Source organism: Fomitiporia mediterranea, assembly GCF_000271605.1.
Source record: "Fomitiporia mediterranea MF3/22 unplaced genomic scaffold FOMMEscaffold_6, whole genome shotgun sequence".
Lineage (NCBI taxonomy): Eukaryota > Fungi > Basidiomycota > Agaricomycetes > Hymenochaetales > Hymenochaetaceae > Fomitiporia > Fomitiporia mediterranea.
In genome coordinates this window covers 1,742,427-1,759,341 of record NW_006760391.1, presented here as the reverse complement: position 1 = coordinate 1,759,341, position 16,915 = coordinate 1,742,427, and the positions used below count along the sequence as shown (strand labels likewise).

The 16,915-nt window shown below is 47.3% G+C and overlaps 8 protein-coding genes across 8 annotated transcripts; 3 read left to right on the top strand and 5 right to left on the bottom strand.

Moving 5' to 3' along the window:
* Positions 1-805: 805 nt before the first annotated feature.
* Positions 806-1,145, top strand: FOMMEDRAFT_41228 (uncharacterized protein; the record flags this gene model as incomplete). The annotated part of the gene is made up of 3 exons (XM_007266505.1): positions 806-857; positions 913-1,000; positions 1,058-1,145. Coding segments are annotated over 3 exons (228 nt in total), but the record flags the coding sequence as incomplete, so codon positions are not given.
* A 2,839-nt stretch (positions 1,146-3,984) lies between these two features.
* FOMMEDRAFT_20088 (dicarboxylic amino acid permease) lies at positions 3,985-6,367 on the bottom strand. The gene is made up of 4 exons (XM_007266504.1): positions 6,067-6,367; positions 5,955-5,996; positions 5,441-5,901; positions 3,985-5,374 (listed from the first exon to the last, which is right to left on the bottom strand). The coding sequence occupies exons 1-4, from the start codon at positions 6,297-6,299 to the stop codon at positions 4,380-4,382; spliced, it is 1,731 nt and encodes a 576-aa protein (XP_007266566.1). The 5' UTR covers positions 6,300-6,367; the 3' UTR covers positions 3,985-4,379.
* A 519-nt stretch (positions 6,368-6,886) lies between these two features.
* On the bottom strand, positions 6,887-7,101 carry FOMMEDRAFT_156211 (uncharacterized protein; the record flags this gene model as incomplete). Its single annotated transcript, XM_007266503.1, has 2 exons — positions 6,887-6,924; positions 6,978-7,101. The coding sequence occupies 2 exons, from the start codon at positions 7,099-7,101 to the stop codon at positions 6,887-6,889; spliced, it is 162 nt and encodes a 53-aa protein (XP_007266565.1).
* Positions 7,102-8,030: 929 nt separating this feature from the next.
* FOMMEDRAFT_156210 (uncharacterized protein) lies at positions 8,031-9,093 on the bottom strand (the record flags this gene model as incomplete). The annotated part of the gene is made up of 4 exons (XM_007266502.1): positions 8,031-8,608; positions 8,676-8,749; positions 8,811-8,919; positions 8,982-9,093. The coding sequence occupies 4 exons, from the start codon at positions 9,091-9,093 to the stop codon at positions 8,031-8,033; spliced, it is 873 nt and encodes a 290-aa protein (XP_007266564.1).
* Positions 9,094-10,127: 1,034 nt separating this feature from the next.
* Positions 10,128-10,570, bottom strand: FOMMEDRAFT_156209 (uncharacterized protein; the record flags this gene model as incomplete). Its single annotated transcript, XM_007266501.1, has 2 exons — positions 10,128-10,390; positions 10,444-10,570. 2 exons carry the CDS (start codon positions 10,568-10,570, stop codon positions 10,128-10,130), a joined length of 390 nt encoding a protein of 129 aa, XP_007266563.1.
* A 1,506-nt stretch (positions 10,571-12,076) lies between these two features.
* FOMMEDRAFT_85296 (TPR-like protein) lies at positions 12,077-14,788 on the top strand (the record flags this gene model as incomplete). The annotated part of the gene is made up of 8 exons (XM_007266500.1): positions 12,077-12,175; positions 12,231-12,269; positions 12,331-12,685; positions 12,764-13,195; positions 13,258-13,670; positions 13,743-14,237; positions 14,303-14,452; positions 14,522-14,788. 8 exons carry the CDS (start codon positions 12,077-12,079, stop codon positions 14,786-14,788), a joined length of 2,250 nt encoding a protein of 749 aa, XP_007266562.1.
* Positions 14,789-14,983: 195 nt separating this feature from the next.
* On the bottom strand, positions 14,984-15,289 carry FOMMEDRAFT_156207 (uncharacterized protein; the record flags this gene model as incomplete). Its single annotated transcript, XM_007266499.1, has 1 exon — positions 14,984-15,289. The coding sequence occupies one exon, from the start codon at positions 15,287-15,289 to the stop codon at positions 14,984-14,986; it is 306 nt and encodes a 101-aa protein (XP_007266561.1).
* A 227-nt stretch (positions 15,290-15,516) lies between these two features.
* Positions 15,517-16,744, top strand: FOMMEDRAFT_20086 (ER to Golgi transport-related protein). Its single transcript, XM_007266498.1, has 6 exons — positions 15,517-15,686; positions 15,784-15,873; positions 15,952-15,982; positions 16,052-16,094; positions 16,151-16,221; positions 16,295-16,744. The coding sequence occupies exons 1-6, from the start codon at positions 15,642-15,644 to the stop codon at positions 16,516-16,518; spliced, it is 504 nt and encodes a 167-aa protein (XP_007266560.1). The 5' UTR covers positions 15,517-15,641; the 3' UTR covers positions 16,519-16,744.
* Positions 16,745-16,915: the final 171 nt, after the last annotated feature.

Sequence of the window (16,915 nt, the reverse complement as noted above, 5' to 3'; positions counted from 1 at the left end):
TCTCTGTCCCCGACTACAAATAACAGCCTCACTCTCAGCCCAAATGCGTTCTTCCCCCTCATCTGCAATGGATTCACATCAGCCGACCCAGCAGTGGCATCCGCACCACCACGCGCAGGCCCCTCCGTACAACCCCTACCACCAGAATATAAGCTACATTCAACGCCAGCAGCAGTCTTACACCGCCAACAGCACCCCCACTCCGCCGCAAAGTACCTCCAGTGCTACCTCGTCACCTGGCATGGCCTACACTGCTCTGCACCCACACCCCGCTGCTTACCCCCACTCGCTTCCGCCCGTGTCCGCGCATCGGCAGCAGATGCAGCAGCCGCTCCACCACCCGTACTCTCAGACAATGTCGGTCCATAGTCCGTATCCACCCCGCCACCAGCTACCGCAACACGATTCCCCGCAACAGCAGCAGCTTCAACTTCACCAACACCAACACCAGCAGCAGCAGCAGCAACAACAACAACAGCAAGCGCAAGCCCAGACTCCACCGCAACAATCTGCTTCCGCCTTACCTGCTCACGGTTCACCTGCGGCGACACTCTCTCATCCACAGCACGCCCACCCAGACGTGTACTTTGCCCCCAACGCCGCCATGCTGTACAACCATGCCAATGCTTTGGCAGCTGCCCAGGCTCAGGCGGTAAACGGTGGCTCAGATCCTAACGGTTACGCGAGTGGGGGATCGACACCTCCGCGCCTCCCTCCCATACTTCAAGTCGAGAAGCAGCAGGTCACCACAAGCGCGACTCAAGCTGCTAGTGCTAGTCGTCGGCGCAATGAAGCGCACTTCGTCTGCCCCGTCCCTGGATGTGGTAGCACCTTTACGCGTCGTTTCAACCTGAGAGGTATGCCTAGTTTCAATTGCACGCGCATTGGGCGCTGACCCGCTTGTTCCCCTAGGTCACCTGCGGTCACACACGGAAGAGCGCCCGTATGTCTGCGAATGGCCCGGCTGTAACAAGGGCTTCGCTCGTCAGCATGATTGCAAGTGAGTTTATCTCCTTTGACTCTACTCTGAGTTTGTATGGCTGACACATGCGTCAAGGCGACATCAAGCCCTCCACTCGTCACGGTCCACTTCAAACGTATGTCACGGGTGCGGAAAGACATTCAGTAGACTCGACGCTCTCAACGTACGTTGCTGTTCTTACGTCTATTGGGCCGAGGCCGAGCTGAATGTGAAAGTCAGTCTGACTCGCGTTCACTCGGCTCGGCACCCCAGCTCTCCGAAAGCATCGCTTGCTGACTCATTTCCTTTCTGCTTTATGTCTTTTTTCTACTATTCCGTGTTCGTGTCCAATTACACTAAAATCCCGAATCGCCCGCATCGCATCTACGCATCAAACACGTCGCTCGGAATTGCGCCGGTCGGTACCCTGAATTGACCGTTGCCGATTGTTCCGGACTTCTCGCCATTCGGTGCCTTTCCCTTCATGGTTCGCCCGTCCTCGGACATTCGGAATTTGGCCTCCAGCGACATCTCCGGTCAGAAGGAGGTGCAGAGTGCCGGAGAGACCACGAGCAGGCCCTTGCTGCTGCGAAGCAGAGTGCTCCTGCCAAGTCAAATCCACTCAACGCGTTTCGTGCGAGCAATGGTTCTGGATCAGCGGCAGTTGCCACTCAATACGCGAACGGTGTCAGCGCGCGGCATGACGGATCTGGGTCGAGCGCCTATGACTCAGACGGGACAGGTTCAGGCGGGTTGCGCAGCGTGCAGGTGACCCCAGCTCCAGCGCCTGCACCAAGCCTTGCTGCCCAGTAAGGGTTTGCCCCACGTCTTACCTTTTCTAGTCCGCAGTGCTTTTCCGCTTGGTCGTCTCGCCGACCGTGCAGTCCATGCATACTTTCGCATTTGTTGTCATCGCCACGCCTTCGCATGCATATCCATTCCGATATTTAAGAAGCCGCATCCGTTTACGTCTTGCTCCCGCATCGCATCGCACATTCATCGTTTCAAGCAAGAATTCACTCCATTTCGACGACTATATTTATGCCTCGACTAATGCGGTACGGTTCAGGAGGACTGCCGCCACTTTCCGATGCTCCGTCGTAATTCTTCGTCTTCTTTCCCCCAATTTTCACGCTTCCTTTTCTGTCCCATTACGATGTGATGACGATGTTTGATGATGAGTCTTTTGTCCTGCCACTTCCTTTCCGTTACCCCGTTAATCATGTATGTGCAATATGTGGCAAGTAACACAAACTGTATCGATTCGCTTTCTTCGCTTTCGCATCCCATATTGTTAACCTCGACGTTCATGAACGCTTTCGCGCGTGATCTAGTTTCCGTACCGTATATGCTTTTTCTTCCTACCCTACGTATTCAAAAGAAACGGACTGGAGTTTAGAGGATGGTTTATGTATATTTTATTGTTTCATTATTATTTTAACGTTCCGGGTATATTGTAAACTACTTGTTGGCACGGATCAGCCTTATTTCGTGGATTGGTTAGAACTTAGAAACGGACGTGAACGGAAGCGAGGAAGTCGGTGCGTGCACGTGGATATCCGCAGTCTTGCACGCGAACTCAATGAAAGATGAGCCGAATAAGAAATCAAATGGCTTGTGTGTACGGTCAAGAGAGAATTCCAACTCTGTGATGCTGCGCATTTGATGAGTATGAAGGGGCAAGGTTCGGCGGCGTTAGACTTGTCAATCCTGCTGATGCAGCCAACCGATTTACCATTTTAGTATTATTCATTCATTTTTGATTTGTGGCTCGAGAACGCGGAGAAGAGTGATTTGTGAGATCATGATGTACATCAGTTGATGTAGATAGAAGGTCTAGTACTACAGTATATTGTAGAAGCTTGAAGGAGAACACGAACTGTAGTGCACAGGTAAGCAATCAGAGATTGGTTGACTCTATGGATAATACACTGGTACAATACAGTTAACCTTGCTCCGGAATCCGGAATCCAAATGATGGCATGCATTCGTCATGATGACGAGTTCACTATAAGAAGTTCAACTTGGTTCCTTCCGGTTGGTAGTTCTTCTCTTCGCTACTTCTCTTCCCTCCCCCTGAAGCGGACCGGTTCGAATTTGGTATATATGTAAGTATGTGGAAACCAGCGTCTGTATGTATGAGTAAAGTTCGAGTGAACTATTTTAATATACTATTATATACACAGCTTACTCAGTACTACCCGACTCGGGGGCTGCGGATTTGAGAAGAGCTTGTTCTGCTTTCTTATAATCTTATAGAGACCTTTGAGATTTGCATTGTGGATGGGAGGAACTGAATATGCGCATATGTCCTTTGTTACTTTGTCTCTGCGCCTTTTTTTCCAATTTTTTCAACAAGATATATATTTTAATACTAGTCCGGCTGATGCTAAGAACTTCAAAGAAACTCAAAATCAAATCAATGACTAGTGTAGACGGTTTACTTAGTCCGGCGGGTGAACTAACTCTCTACGCTTCTATGCTTGAAAGTGGACAGCCTCTCAATCATTAATCCAGCAACACTTATGTGTACAGCCTCATTGTTCCCACTAGTAAACTGAATGAGCTTAAACTTAATCATTCCCGAGATGCGCAATACACGGGAAAACGTCGGACAATGTGCCGACGGCGTTCGTTCTGTCAAAATTAAAACAGGAATGTCATGCACTGGCATTTTTGTGTACTGCCGCACAGTTTGATGCGATGCGGAGAGGGCGGTGCTGATGTGATGCTCTTTTACAAAGGTGATTAGACAGACATATTAGAGAGATGACGAAGTTGAAGGTCACTTGGTGTATTTGTGGTTATTGATTGAATATCAATATATTTGTACCAGCGACGGTCCGCCTTCCGTCTATTACCGAAAGGCTATCTTGGCCACTATCAATATTGATTGCACTTAAGAAGCTAGGGTCACAAGATTCTCTCATGGAATGAATCGAGTGTAATCGGAAAAGAGAAACATACTTACAGATCTCGGAGTGAAGAAAGTTATAATTTAATTGAACTAGTATTGAAATTATCGGAATTGTATAGGAATCGTTGACGCATACATACGCTCGTTCGGCTTGTGAATACTGGTATTGTACTCTGACGATGGCAGGTAGTAACATACGTATAGTCGTACTACCAGACGAATACAAAATGCTGCTGTCAAATGCAAGTGATGGGGTTTCAAAAACAGTGCCAGGAAATATGCACTAAACCCGTGCGAGAAAAATCCGCAAGTCCGGACTCGCAAATATATTTTAATCAAAATAAGTGAGCGGGAGTGCTAGATTAAAAAGAAGATGGTACGGACAAGTCGGGTCATCAGTATATATGGACACAATCGTAATGATCATGCACAAAATGAAAGGTAGAAAATAAATATTTACACGGAGAAAACGTCCCAAGAAAATATGCAAAACGCCACCGCTTAGAACAACCATGCGATGAACGTCCTGTAGAACCAGTTGCCATCGGCGGCATTGCCCTTTGCAGCTTGTGCAGCGAGGAACGCCTCTTCTTCCCTGTCGATCTCGTCTTTGCCAGAAAAGAAGTCTGCCTCTTCTGGCCGAACACCCGAACCACGATGCGTGATCTTATATCCAAAGATGAGTATGATGTAGAGCGGGATGCCGATATAGCCCGTCACGAAGTTCTTCACGTCAAAGTTGCCGTACTTCGGGCTGTGCACAAATGCGTCGTAGTTCTTGAATATCGCAATGATGATACAGAACCCAAGCGCAATGTACGATCCCCATATGCCCAAGGGTGCGACGTATGGCAAGTCCTGATTGCGGAGTCCCTGTGCCTTACGTGCACGACAGAAGTAAATGTGCGTGACGAGAATTGATATCCAAGTGAGCAATCCAAAGATCGTAACCATGTTCGTGAAGTACGTAAATACTTCCTTCGAGTCGTCCGAGACGTTCATGAATGCAAGCATTGAAAATGCCGCTGACGTTCCAAGCGCATAGATTGGAACACCACGCTTGTCCGTACGTGCAAAGATACTCGGTGCCCTGCCTTCACTCGCGAGACCGAAGAGCGTGCGCGACGCGATGTACAAGTCCGAGTTACTCGCGGAGAATACGAAGAGAAGGATACACCCGTTGAGGATACCAGGGAGTGCCTTGATGCCCGAAAGTTGGATTGCGACAACGAAGGGTGATGCCGCTGCACTGTTCGACTTGGTGGTAGCGAAAGCGAGTTCCTTGGAATTGTATGGAACGAGCATGCCGAGCAAGAACACAGAGAGAACGTAGAAGAAAAGGATACGGTAGAACGTGAGACGGATCGCGCGAGGAATTGTGCGGCGCGGGTTCTGAGCCTCACCGACTGTGACTCCGACGAGCTCTGTGCCAAGAAATGCGAAAGTTGCAACGGTCAGAACGGACCAGAATGCAAGGAAGCGACCAGCAGAGCCATCTAAAATCAAAAGGCACGGAATAAGTATAATTGCTTCCCGCAGGAAGTGTATTTGTATTAGCTGACCTTCGATGTATGTATTGAATGCCCCCGGATCTTTCCAATACCTGAACCCTTTGCGATCGTGGTCGGGTCCACCACCGAGCGCAAGAATGAAACTAAGTAGAATGAGGCCGACGATAATCACGACCTTGATACTACTTAGCCAGAACTCGAACTCTCCAAAGAAGCTGATCCCGAAGTAATTGATGCATACGATCACCACAAGAAATACTGCGATGAATACACCCGGATTAACTTTTTCACGCGGAACCCAGTATTGGAGCACAAGGGCAGCAGCAGTTAGCTGATTCGGGCATACGATGATATACTTGAACCAATATGTGTAACCGAGAGCAAATCCGAGCGCCGGATCGCAGAACCGAGTTGCATAACCAGTGAAACCAGATGGGAGAGGGAGCCATGCGGCCATTTCACCAAGAGCGCACATGACAATATACACAAGGAGACCGATGAATGCATATGAACTACGGAAGTAGGTTAGATCAAAGCCAAGAGCAGCCACATGGATGCAACTCACATAAGCACTGGTGCAGGGCCAGCCTTTGCAAGAGCTGCTCCACTAAAGGAGAGGAAGAATAGGCGTCAGTCTGCACAGTTCACGTTCAGTGACCAGAAACTTGAGCACGTACGTTCCAATGATAAGACCAGTGCCGATAGCACCACCGATGGCAATCATGGTGATATGCCGTGACTTGAGACCGCGATGAAGATGACCTTCCGACGCCGGGGCATGGACCGGAGCATGGCCGCCCCTCTCGACGGCGCTGACTGTCATTGATGCGCCATACTCCTTGTTCTTGTCAAAGGAGCTCTGCGAGCTCGAGTCGCCGAAGACTCTCTCCTCTCTGTTCCAGACGGTCATGGCGCCGAGGTAGAGTGGTAGGAGTAGAGGAGAGAAAGACGAGGACCTTGAGCCTATGCATTGCGTTATTGCGAAGCGAGATGATATACTCCAGGGATGAGATAAGAAATTTTCGTGAATAGCATGACCCGTCCGCCGGTGCACCCCGCATCCGGCTTGGCAAGATATGGGACCTGATCCCGCTGCCGATCTTCTGTCGGTGCCTTTCCCGAATGTTCAAAAGTGGAGTTTGAGTGTTTTTTCTTCGCCTTTTTTGATCATCACTCGATTGCCATATACTCGTTCTCCTGCTTATCTTCACCGCTTTGTCACCATAATGGGGCAATTTGCAAACACCGTTATCCTGAACCACCAAGTCTACTGTGCATGCGAAAATGATGTCTTGAGCGATTCTTTCCCAAAGGCCCAGTGCCTGCTGACCCCTGGGCTGTTATTCTTCCGATGTCCGATGCCAGTTAGACTCGAGCTGGCTCAAGGGCGCTAAATAGATTGGAATAAGTAGACAGTGGCGTCCGCATCTTCTACGACGAGGTTGTCGGAGCGGGATGTAATCCACGATTAAAATGGTAGGTCCGTTATCGAAATTTTTAGCCAAGCCCATGCATGATAGGCATTTGTGCAATTTCTGTCTGTCACTCTGTCAGACCCGTATACCGCGCAGTTTCCCTGGATTCGTACCTCTTCCGAGCGCTTGCCATACCCGCGGCATTCCGATCTCTCCAGCCTCCATCATTTGCCGTCCACATGTCGAGCACCTTTTGCTAACAGGTGAAGCGATCCAGTCGTCTAGAGTCCGGAGCATTTTGGATTCTGATGTTTTGTGTTGATCCACATGCTCGTTGCCATGAGAATGAAACGGACCTTGCTGAGGTGGCCTACACTAGCTCAAAACGGTGTCACTCAGTCAGCAGCATGCGTCCAATACGCCGCTCGTAATCACGCGAACGAAGTAGAATAGCCCAAGAATTTTCGATGCTTGAAGTGAGCAAGTTTAGATTCGAATAACCCACGTTAATTCTGCATCGTCTTTCTGTATCGTCCTTGGAAGATATCGGCCGACAGACGCGACCTGAATAGCATGTTCATGATATCGGATACTTGGATTTCGGGGTGTAAGTGCAGAAGTATGTGCCACTCATTTCGCGACGATCGACGGAATAGGAAACCGGCATCTCTTCAAGACGCGGCTACCCTTGCAATGCTCACTTGAATACTGATTGTGCACAACAGCCAGTTTTACAAGTGCAAGTAAAGAGGATTTCCACAGGAATCAGATCTATTCTAGCTCAAGGTGAAATTTTCTCTGTGCTGTTTTGTAAAGCAGTTCCGGACTAAAGAACAGACCGGTTCACCAATCAACCGGACATTTTACAATTGGCGCAGAGCCGGCAGGATCGAATGCAAGAGTTGTGATCACACTCCTTCATCTATAGTGACAAGTGGTATCCACACTCTTCTGCTCTACACGAAGACGGCTATCGATGGCAATCTTAGAGTCACAATGTCTGGTATGATTTGATAATAGCATATGTTCTAGCACAGCTAATACCTTCTTACTAATTATATACGTCGAACGCTGATTCTGATACAAAACAATGGTCCGAGCACCTGTCCATGGTCAAGAACTAAAGACAAAACATTCGAAGACACTATCTGCAATCGATGCAGAGTTAATATTATAGCAAAGCTACCTATGCATGAAGACATACCTATCTCTTCGACGATAAGCACCTATTGACGCCCATCATCTGAGTATGCTGGCGGCGCTGATTGGTTATCACCGGTTCCATTTGAATGGATGCTTGGAGGATGCAAGTTCCGTCTCGCGTCCTGTTGTCGTTGGCGTTCCAGATGTGCTATTCGTGCGCGAAGGCTATCCATTTCCTGTACCATTGAAGACATAGGCTCGACTGTAGCCTTAGAACTTTCTGGCACAATTTTGGATACGAACGAGACAAGCTTTGTTCTGATACCTGTCGTTTCTGCTTGCCGCCGATTGTGCTTGCCTGTCCAACTACGTTGGCCGGATGCTTCGGTCAAGGACAGTGGCATTACTGTACGTTCATTCCGATGTGGAGCTGCATGTAGCTTTGACCTTGCGATAGCTCCTTTACGTATCATGCGGCGTCGTATACATAGCAATATCACAAGGCAAATGATGAGTGCACCTAAAACTCCAGAGATGATTCCAGCGAGTTTTGCTTTGGATCGAGAAGGACTGAGCGATTGACCTGAGACGCTGATGACTGTCGCCGCTGGTACACCTGCAGCACTTGTCCGAGTCGCCTTGATACTGGGAGTTACAACGACTGCATAATGTTGACAACAGACCTTTAGAGGCATTACAGGGAATGTACCAGGAAATAGGTTAAATACCTGTAGTCTGGACAGTACTACCATTGATATTCAGTTCAGTTACCAATACTGTTGCTGTCTGCTGCACAGTTTGGCTATCTTGTGTCTCAGCACCTGATTCATTCAGGATGGAAGTTTTCTCGTTTGGAGACGTACAGCGGCTGTATTGTCGAACCTTGCGTTGAATTCGTTGTGCCAACCTCAATAACTGTCTCGGTCAGCCTGAAGAACGGGAGTACGTCACGGTAAGTCCATGGCTTGAGCACTATGAAGGAGATACTCACACATCAGTAATTGTCTGTGCCTGTGCAAAGACAACAAACAGACAAATCTGAATGAGCAAGGCAGTATATTTCATCTTCTCTATTTTGACGGATTGTGGGACAACAGCAAGTCTAACAAGTGGTTTGTTGGAGAGTTGCAACGAGCAGACGCACATAAAAGTCAGGTCAAGGCTATGACAATTCACATGGATATTTCCATTGAGATCAGTGTAGTTATGTATCCCTTGACCGCAGTGTAATTTATCAATGATTTGATAGTTGACAAATATTATGTGTATGATTGGTCTATTTATATAGACATTCATGCGTCTGCTCAAACTAGCTTTCCTCTACACAAGTAACTGAGGGGAATACATCCAGTGTTCTAGCTCAGAGAAAGAGTCCCATTGCATATCGATGGCTAGTTTGTTGTAACCACAGTTGGTCTGCCAGTGTTGTAGAGATGAGATCAGTCTGTAATAACACAGGGCTGATACGTTGGATTATTGCCAATCAAAGATGCAAGAACTAATGATCCCTCCAGTGATTTATTTGTCTTTTCTTGTCGGATCCAAGTCCAACTATAGACTGGAGACATTACAAATGCTGGAACATTTGGGATGGGAGAGAAACTGAATTAATGCTATCAATGCCAACAGTAAGCTATGTTGCTCATTATTACTTATGAGGCAGACGAGACAAGACGTGCATGACTTGATGAAGGCACTTTCAGCTATTATAAATCCCGAGCTACCGGAACAGCACGTAAATCTGCATTCGTGCTTTGTGTGCAAACTACCTGAGTGCTGAACGCCCATAACAGCTAAAAGTCCTTGCAAGCATAAGTAAATATTTAATCCTCAAGTACATAGTCAGTGAGATTATGAAATAGTCTGTACAGGTGATCAAAATCATCTAATGTCTAATTATTCTATATGTGTCAAGAGCACTATCTATCAGTGCACCTTCAAATTCACAATACCATAGGCTGATTCTAATAACGAAATACATGCTGTAAAAATAGGGCCAACTGCAAATGGTGTGTGTCAAGCACTAGATTTTAGTGCATGAAATACAGAACTAACGGATCTGATGGCTTAAACACTTGTCAATAGTCAACTGCTGATGGGGAACCGTTCCATGTTCTATCCAAATCAACACAAAGTCAGTATTGTATCAATACATTTCTAAATGAACACGAACCTGTCTCTTAATGAGAACCCAGAAAAGCTTGATCGTGTACATATGCTGGCGGTGCTGATTGATTATCATTGTTACCATTTAAATTGACGCTTGGAGAATACGGGATCCACTCTGCCTCCTGCCGACGTCTTTGTTCTAATTCTGCCATTCGTGTGCGAAGGTCAACCATTTCCTGCATCATCGAAGTCATAGGCTCGACAACGGCCTGTGTGCTTTCAGGCCCAACATTAGATACAGCAACCGTGTGCTTTGTCTTGTTATCTGTATTCTCTGTGAGATCATAGTGAGATGCTGGTCGTGTTTGACACTTTTACATAAGATACCTGTGCAACTGCTTCGACTAGATAATAGGGGCCAGGACAGTGGTCGCGCAGTCGTTTCATCTCCAGGATGTGTACACAGGTCTGGTGCTTCAGCATTTTCTTTGCTGCTATACCTCTTCCTTGTCATGGACGACCGATGCAACGAACAGCGTTGCACACAAAGCAACATTACAAGACAAACGATAAATGCCCCTACAACTCCAGAGACGATTCCAGCGATTTTGGCTTTGGATAGGGGGGATGTTCCCGGTCGGTCAGAACTTCCCGACTCAGAAGTGTTTCCACTTGACACAGTTGGTACGCCTAGGTCATTTATCTGAGTCCAAATGGTGATGGAGATTAAATGGAACAACTCACTGGCTGTATGGACAGTACTACCAAAAGAGTCGGTGCTGAAGACAGTACTACCAAAAGAATTGATGCTGAGGACAGTACTACCAAAAGAGTCGATGCTGAGGACAGTACTACCAAAAGAGTTGATGCTGAAGCCAGTACTAGTAGTGGAGTCATGCAAAGAGCTGACAAATGAGGAGGGGGCAGTAGTAGGGGTTGAGATGGTCGTGATAGATGTTACAGTTGTGATGCCAGAATTATCAGAGATAATGAAGATAGTCACGATAGTGCTAGTGCTAGTAGTAGAAAGTGGAGCGACAGTGCTGGAAATTGAGGTAGAAGTGCTTGAGGTGGTAGAAACAGTAGAGGAAATAATGTTAGAAGCTAAAAAAGTCACAGGATTGCCAGCAGAGGTTGAGATATTACGTGCGAGAGAGTGAAAGGGAAGTAAAGAATGAGTTCCCCCTGTAGAATTACTAGTGATACTGGACATTTTGTTGAGAGTGTCGCTTTGGACTTCTATCTGTATTTATTATGAAGACGTGCACAGTATCAACAGTATTGTTGATATAATGATTGATTTCTGATTACTACTTGATTCTAGTGAGTTTGATAGATTAGGTCAGTTTCTTAAGGCTCAACCTGACCCTCAATGCTCTGATAGCTCAGGGCTAGAATTCCAATGCATATGGACAGTTAATTGAAAGTACACAGTTGGCAAAACTGTAAGTTTAAATGTGTGTACTTACGTGCCAATTTTGTAGGGCAAGAATAGTTGGTGATCATCCGGAGCCGAATACTATGTCGGTGCCATCAGATTATCATTGGTTGTCCTAAAGGCAGATTTGAACAATGCAAAGGTGTTCTCTCTACTGATTGTAACTTGTCTTGGCAAATCAAGCTTCTAAATGGGACGATTAGAACTGTTAGGATCTTCCGCAGTAGGAGAGGGATTGAAGATGAGACTGTCGATAGCAAGAGTCGACCATGAGGTAAGACCGACGAAGGTACACATCCTAACAGCAGTACATGTGATGAGCTGGAGCTTCGGTAGACATCTCGACGAGGCAAGCTCACGAAGAAATATTCGGCTATTACAAAGCCCGAGTTGCCGGAAACAGCACGCTAAATCCGCACCCGCGCTTTGTGTGCAAACTACCTCGGTATATTTCCTCGGTGCGGCGACCTCATTGTCTTCCTCCTTGCTACGGCGGTCCGAAGCCAGCCAGCCGAGCACAAAGAAAGGGTAGATATAAGGCGTATTTCCTTGATTTTCTAGTTTGGCAAGACGTATACGAGAATGGCTCTTCCAATGCTCGTTAATGGTGCGGATTGCGGGCCCGTCAATCCATTGCAGGGTCTCGCGAAGCGATTCGATCAGGACAGAGGAATTCAGCAGGTGCGTGGCGATTATTTATGTTCGGTATTCAGTTATGTGACGCCCATCATTCTAGGACCAATTCGTTGCGGGACGTGCTGGTCCGTCACGAGAGGTGAGTACATGAGCAGTTGCGTAACCCAGTCATACATGGAGCTTACAATGTCCTTTTACAGGTGTTCCGCACGGCTCAGCAAGCCAATCCTGTCCTTGAGCAAGAAACAGCTCGTTTCTTTTCGGGAGATGGTTTGAAAAATGGGATTACGTCTCCTGTCCCTGCACCGAATGCATTCGATGTTTCCCTGTTGCACAAGTCCCTACCTATCGTCCATACCCCACCTAGCCATACACCTTCGCCTCAAATACAAGCTCCAGATGCTTCTCACCAGGCCAAAGGAGCAACTTGGGCAGTGGACTTCCTGCAGCAGGCTCGGGCTAGGAGCACTGATGTCGTTGCAAGCGGGAAGGTTTCGCCTGTCTCACAAGTCGAAGTGGCGAATAGACCAGTGACAATGAGTCCCGGTCCTGCAGGTACGTATAATCTCACATCTTACTCATAGCTCATCGAAGCACTCTTTCCTGTATGATGGCTGATTGATTTTATTGCAGGTCTCGGAATGCAGTGGGCAGCCCCGATGCGCATGATGTCTGGACCTCAATTCATCCCCCAAAGCGTTAGCTCACCGTCTCAGCTTCAGTCAAACGTTTCAGCTGCTTCATGGGACAAGGAATTTCAGAGTCACCAAGCAGCATTGCTCTCGGATCTGACATTGCAACAACGCGAGCCACTTACGGGCGATCATCAAGATCCGGCTCAAATTCGCGGTGACGCGGATGATCTCGCTCGTACTGCTGCTTTGATTGTGGAAACAGTCCAAGGTGAACAGAACCCGAAGTTTAAGAACTCTGAGTTCATGCGCCTGATGCGTGGATTGAGGGATGGTGATATTGTGGTAAATGGAGATGACATGGTAGAGAAAGACGAGGTGAGAAGTGAGAACAATATCGATGTTAAGGGAAAGGGGAAGGAGAGGGCTATGGGTAAGCGCCTTTATGTTTGTGCTACCAAATTCGCGAGAGTAAATTCTTATTATGTTTCACAGCACACTCTGGCCCCGCCGTTGTTGATCCAAACACATCTTCCAACTACCTGCAACGCAACGCCGCTCATGTACATGGCCAGGCTTTATCTCAGAGACCCGAAGACCAAAAATCGGCAGGGCCTCGCAACGAAGATCCGAATGAAGCTTACTTCCGCCAGGAAAACGAGGACTACATCGATTATTGGAGCGGTATGGCATCTCGTGCCGCTCAACAGCGCGAAGCTGCCTCCCTTTCCGGCCAAGAAGCTGAATGGGGAGCATTGCAAGACAGCTGGGATTCATTCGAGGCAACAACGTGGGGCGTGAAACCAACCGTTCATTACCAGTTTCAGCCTCATAATCCCTATTTGAATGTGGAGGGCACTCAACAGACTATGCATCATGTTATGCACACGCAGCGTTCGATATATGAAGTTCGTCGCTCCCACCTCTAAATGCCAAGTCTTTTCTTATTGCTTATTGCGCATCGCTTTTTCTTTGAGCAGAGTGTTCTTGAGCTGGAAGCTCAGGTACAGCGAGATCCAACGAATGCTCGCGCATGGTACGATCTAGGTGTGAAGCAACAAGAGAACGAGCGTGAGCCAAAAGCAATCCTCGCTCTTAGTCGATCTCTCGAGCTCGATCCAACACATCTCCCCTCCTGGCTCGCATTAGCAATATCCTACACAAATGAAGGTGACCGAATAGCAGCGGACGATACAATATTGGAATGGGTCAGACGTAATCCACGTTATGAAGTTATCGTCAACGACTACTTCCAGCGTGTTGAGCGACTGAACGGCGGGACGCTTGATAGTTTGAATCAGATGCGGAAACATGATGAATTGATTCGATGTTTGATGGCTATGGCGAGGAGTGGGAATGAAATTGGGGATATTGACGCGGATGTGCAGATTGCGCTTGCGGTTTTGCTTAATACGAGCGAGGAGTACCTGAAAGCACAGGATTGCTTTAAGGCAGCGTTGGCTGTTCGACCTGATGTAAGTCCTTTCCTATGAGAGGCTTTACAATGTCTTGTTTTGCTAAATGGGTGTAATTTACGTAGGACTGGCAACTTTACAACCGAGTGGGCGCGACACTTGCGAATAGCGGATTATCCGAAGATGCGTTCCAATATTATTATCGCGCTCTTGAGTTGAATCCCGCATACATCCGAGCACGCTTCAACCTTGGTATCTCCTGTATGAACATGAGGGTTCGTATTCCTTCCACTCTTTTCTGTTTTTTTCCTAACAATTCTATTTGTTTTGTGACGCTTTTGTAGAGATACGAAGAAGCCGCGCAATTCATCCTCGACGCCCTAATCATGCAAGACAGCGATGGTTCAGTTCATGCAGGAGATGACAAACGAGGGATCACGTCGACTGCACTTTGGGATAGCCTAAGAACCTCGTGTATTCATCTACAACGTATGGACTTGGCAGACTTGTGTGAGCGGAAGGATCTCGATGGTATGTTTATTTGCTTCTATATTGTCCTCGAGTTGTTTGATGCTGAAGAAACATATTGTTTTTACAGGCTTTCGTCGTGAATTTCACATTTGAGTGTGGTCCGTGAGCATTATTAAGTAGGATATTGCAATTGTTGTTGTACATCGTATAACTTCATATTTGAACTGTATATAATTGCATGCATTACACATTTTGTACAGCGAAACGTGTGAAAAGAGAGCTCATACCAACAACCAAGGGTTCTGTCCATACTTCCACTTCCACTAGAGTAAACGTCACCGCAGACCCAACCGCTCCTCTTTACTCCTCGCACCAGCAGTCTCAGCGGCAGCAGTCGTCATCGAACCCGCCGCCGAGCTCGGACCCGGACCCAGACCCAAACCAGTTATAGTCGTGCTCGTAGAAGACGAAGCACCAGAAGAAGTAGAGTTCATTCCACTAACACCACTTGTCGACGGGGGAGGTGGCTGCGCACGACGTTGCTGTTCTTCCCTGGATGCGCGTATACGATCAAGGAAGTCGCGCACGTCCGAGACGTCGTTTTCGGTCAGGGCGATAAGCGTTGGTTGACGGCGGATCATTATTTCTCTGTCCGTCTTCCCTTTCTCTTTCCTCCTTTGTTTGTTTGTTAAGAGTCTAGACGTTAGACAGGAGAGACGGGTGAGCGCGAGATCGCAGTTAATGAATGAGACGCGTGCCTAGACTCGTAGCATAATAGAATTTCAGTTCAGGAAGTGTACGCGCGTCAGTCACAGTCACGCTCATAGCCCATCGCCGCAGGTCCGCAGTACAGTACAACGCAGCAGCACCGACACGTATCCTTATTATACCGCCTCATCTGCGCCAACTCCTTTTCTCTTCGGTATTTTACACTCAACATCATCTTCAGCCTTTCCTTCTTTCTACGGTAAACCTCTCGTAAACCAATACGCTATGGAACACCTCGTACGCGTTACGGATACTATCAAGGGCTTCCGGGTAAGTCCTGCATACTTTTTATTTTCTTATTATTAAGTAAAATTGGCTCAACGAATGTTCCTATGGATGCTTGTATTATGGACCTGATTCAATATAGGAAACACGCTTGAGCGCCCTTCGCCCTCCTACCGAGTTCTTCGACCATCATCGCTTGTCACGTCCACAGGACGGGAACCAGGCTATTTCTGTGCGTGGCGACACTTCTTCTCAAATTCCTTACATTTGCTAATTCCCTTTTATGTTATGTTATGTTGTGTTACTGTAGAGAATCTCTTATAACACTCGATACTTCTCTGGTGAGCCCACCCATTCAGCTCGCACACCTACGTTTCATTTCATTCTGAAAATGTGATTAATGAATTTAGGGAATTATGGAGTTATCGTCGCTATTTTGGCTGTATACGCTTTGTGCGCTCGTTTCTCTTCTCGTTTCGAGTTAGATGCTGAAAGTAGATGTGAAATAGGATAACGAACCCCCTTCTACTCATCTCCATCGGCTTCCTTGTCGGCGGTTTCGCAGCAATTAACAGATTCGGTACGTCCACACCTTTCTCTCCACCTTGCGTCTTCATTTCCTCGCCAACTCTAATTCATTCGCCCACCCGTAGCCCCCGAACCAATGCAAGTAGGCGACCAAGTCATCACCCAAAAGACACTCTACATCGCACTCTTCGTCATCGGTATCCCTCTCTTATGGTGGTCCTCCCCACTCGGAACCTTCTTCTGGCTTGTTGGCGCTTCGTCGTTCGTCATCCTCTTCCACGCGTGCTTCATGGAACCCGGTATCGAGAGCGAGTATTCTGCGGTTGAGGCTGGTACCGTGGGTGTTTAATTGTCTTAATTGTTTGCAAGGGAGAGATGGTAGGAGGGCGGAAGTGGCGGGTGTGCATTGTATTGTGGGCGAGAGAGGCGTTGTAGAGGGTTGGGATGTGTTTGTTGTTGGATACTTTTCTTCTTTTACCTTTTACTTTACTCGTCTTTTTTTCAGATTCGGACTAGATTAGACCTTTCGTCATTCGCTCGTGAATACTTGACATTATCGTCTAATCGTATATTTATTCCCTATTCTGTCATCCATACTTGAAGCGAGCAGAAGACAATTGGACATTCATGAGAACTGCAAGGCTGATCCTTCAAAATAAAATATTATGGTACTGTATACAAACAGTTTCTTGTTGAATTGTGGCTAGAACCCACGATTTATTCAAGTTCAGGAGAATATATTCAAT

What these genes read in the sequence shown, in the direction of transcription:
- FOMMEDRAFT_20086 (XM_007266498.1), top strand. Translation starts at nt 15,642, where the DNA reads ATGGAACACCTCGTACGCGTTACGGATACTATCAAGGGCTTCCGG. An exon ending in ACGGGAACCAGGCTATTTCT is followed by an intron (nt 15,874 to 15,951) that starts GTGCGTGGCGAC and finishes GTGTTACTGTAG; the next exon opens with AGAATCTCTTATAACACTCG. An exon ending in TAACACTCGATACTTCTCTG is followed by an intron (nt 15,983 to 16,051) that starts GTGAGCCCACCC and finishes TAATGAATTTAG; the next exon opens with GGAATTATGGAGTTATCGTC.
- FOMMEDRAFT_20088 (XM_007266504.1), bottom strand. Translation starts at nt 6,299, where the DNA reads ATGACCGTCTGGAACAGAGAGGAGAGAGTCTTCGGCGACTCGAGCTCG. An exon ending in GGCCCTGCACCAGTGCTTAT is followed by an intron (nt 5,902 to 5,954) that starts GTGAGTTGCATC and finishes CTACTTCCGTAG; the next exon opens with TTCATATGCATTCATCGGTC. An exon ending in ATTCAATACATACATCGAAG is followed by an intron (nt 5,375 to 5,440) that starts GTCAGCTAATAC and finishes TTTTGATTTTAG; the next exon opens with ATGGCTCTGCTGGTCGCTTC.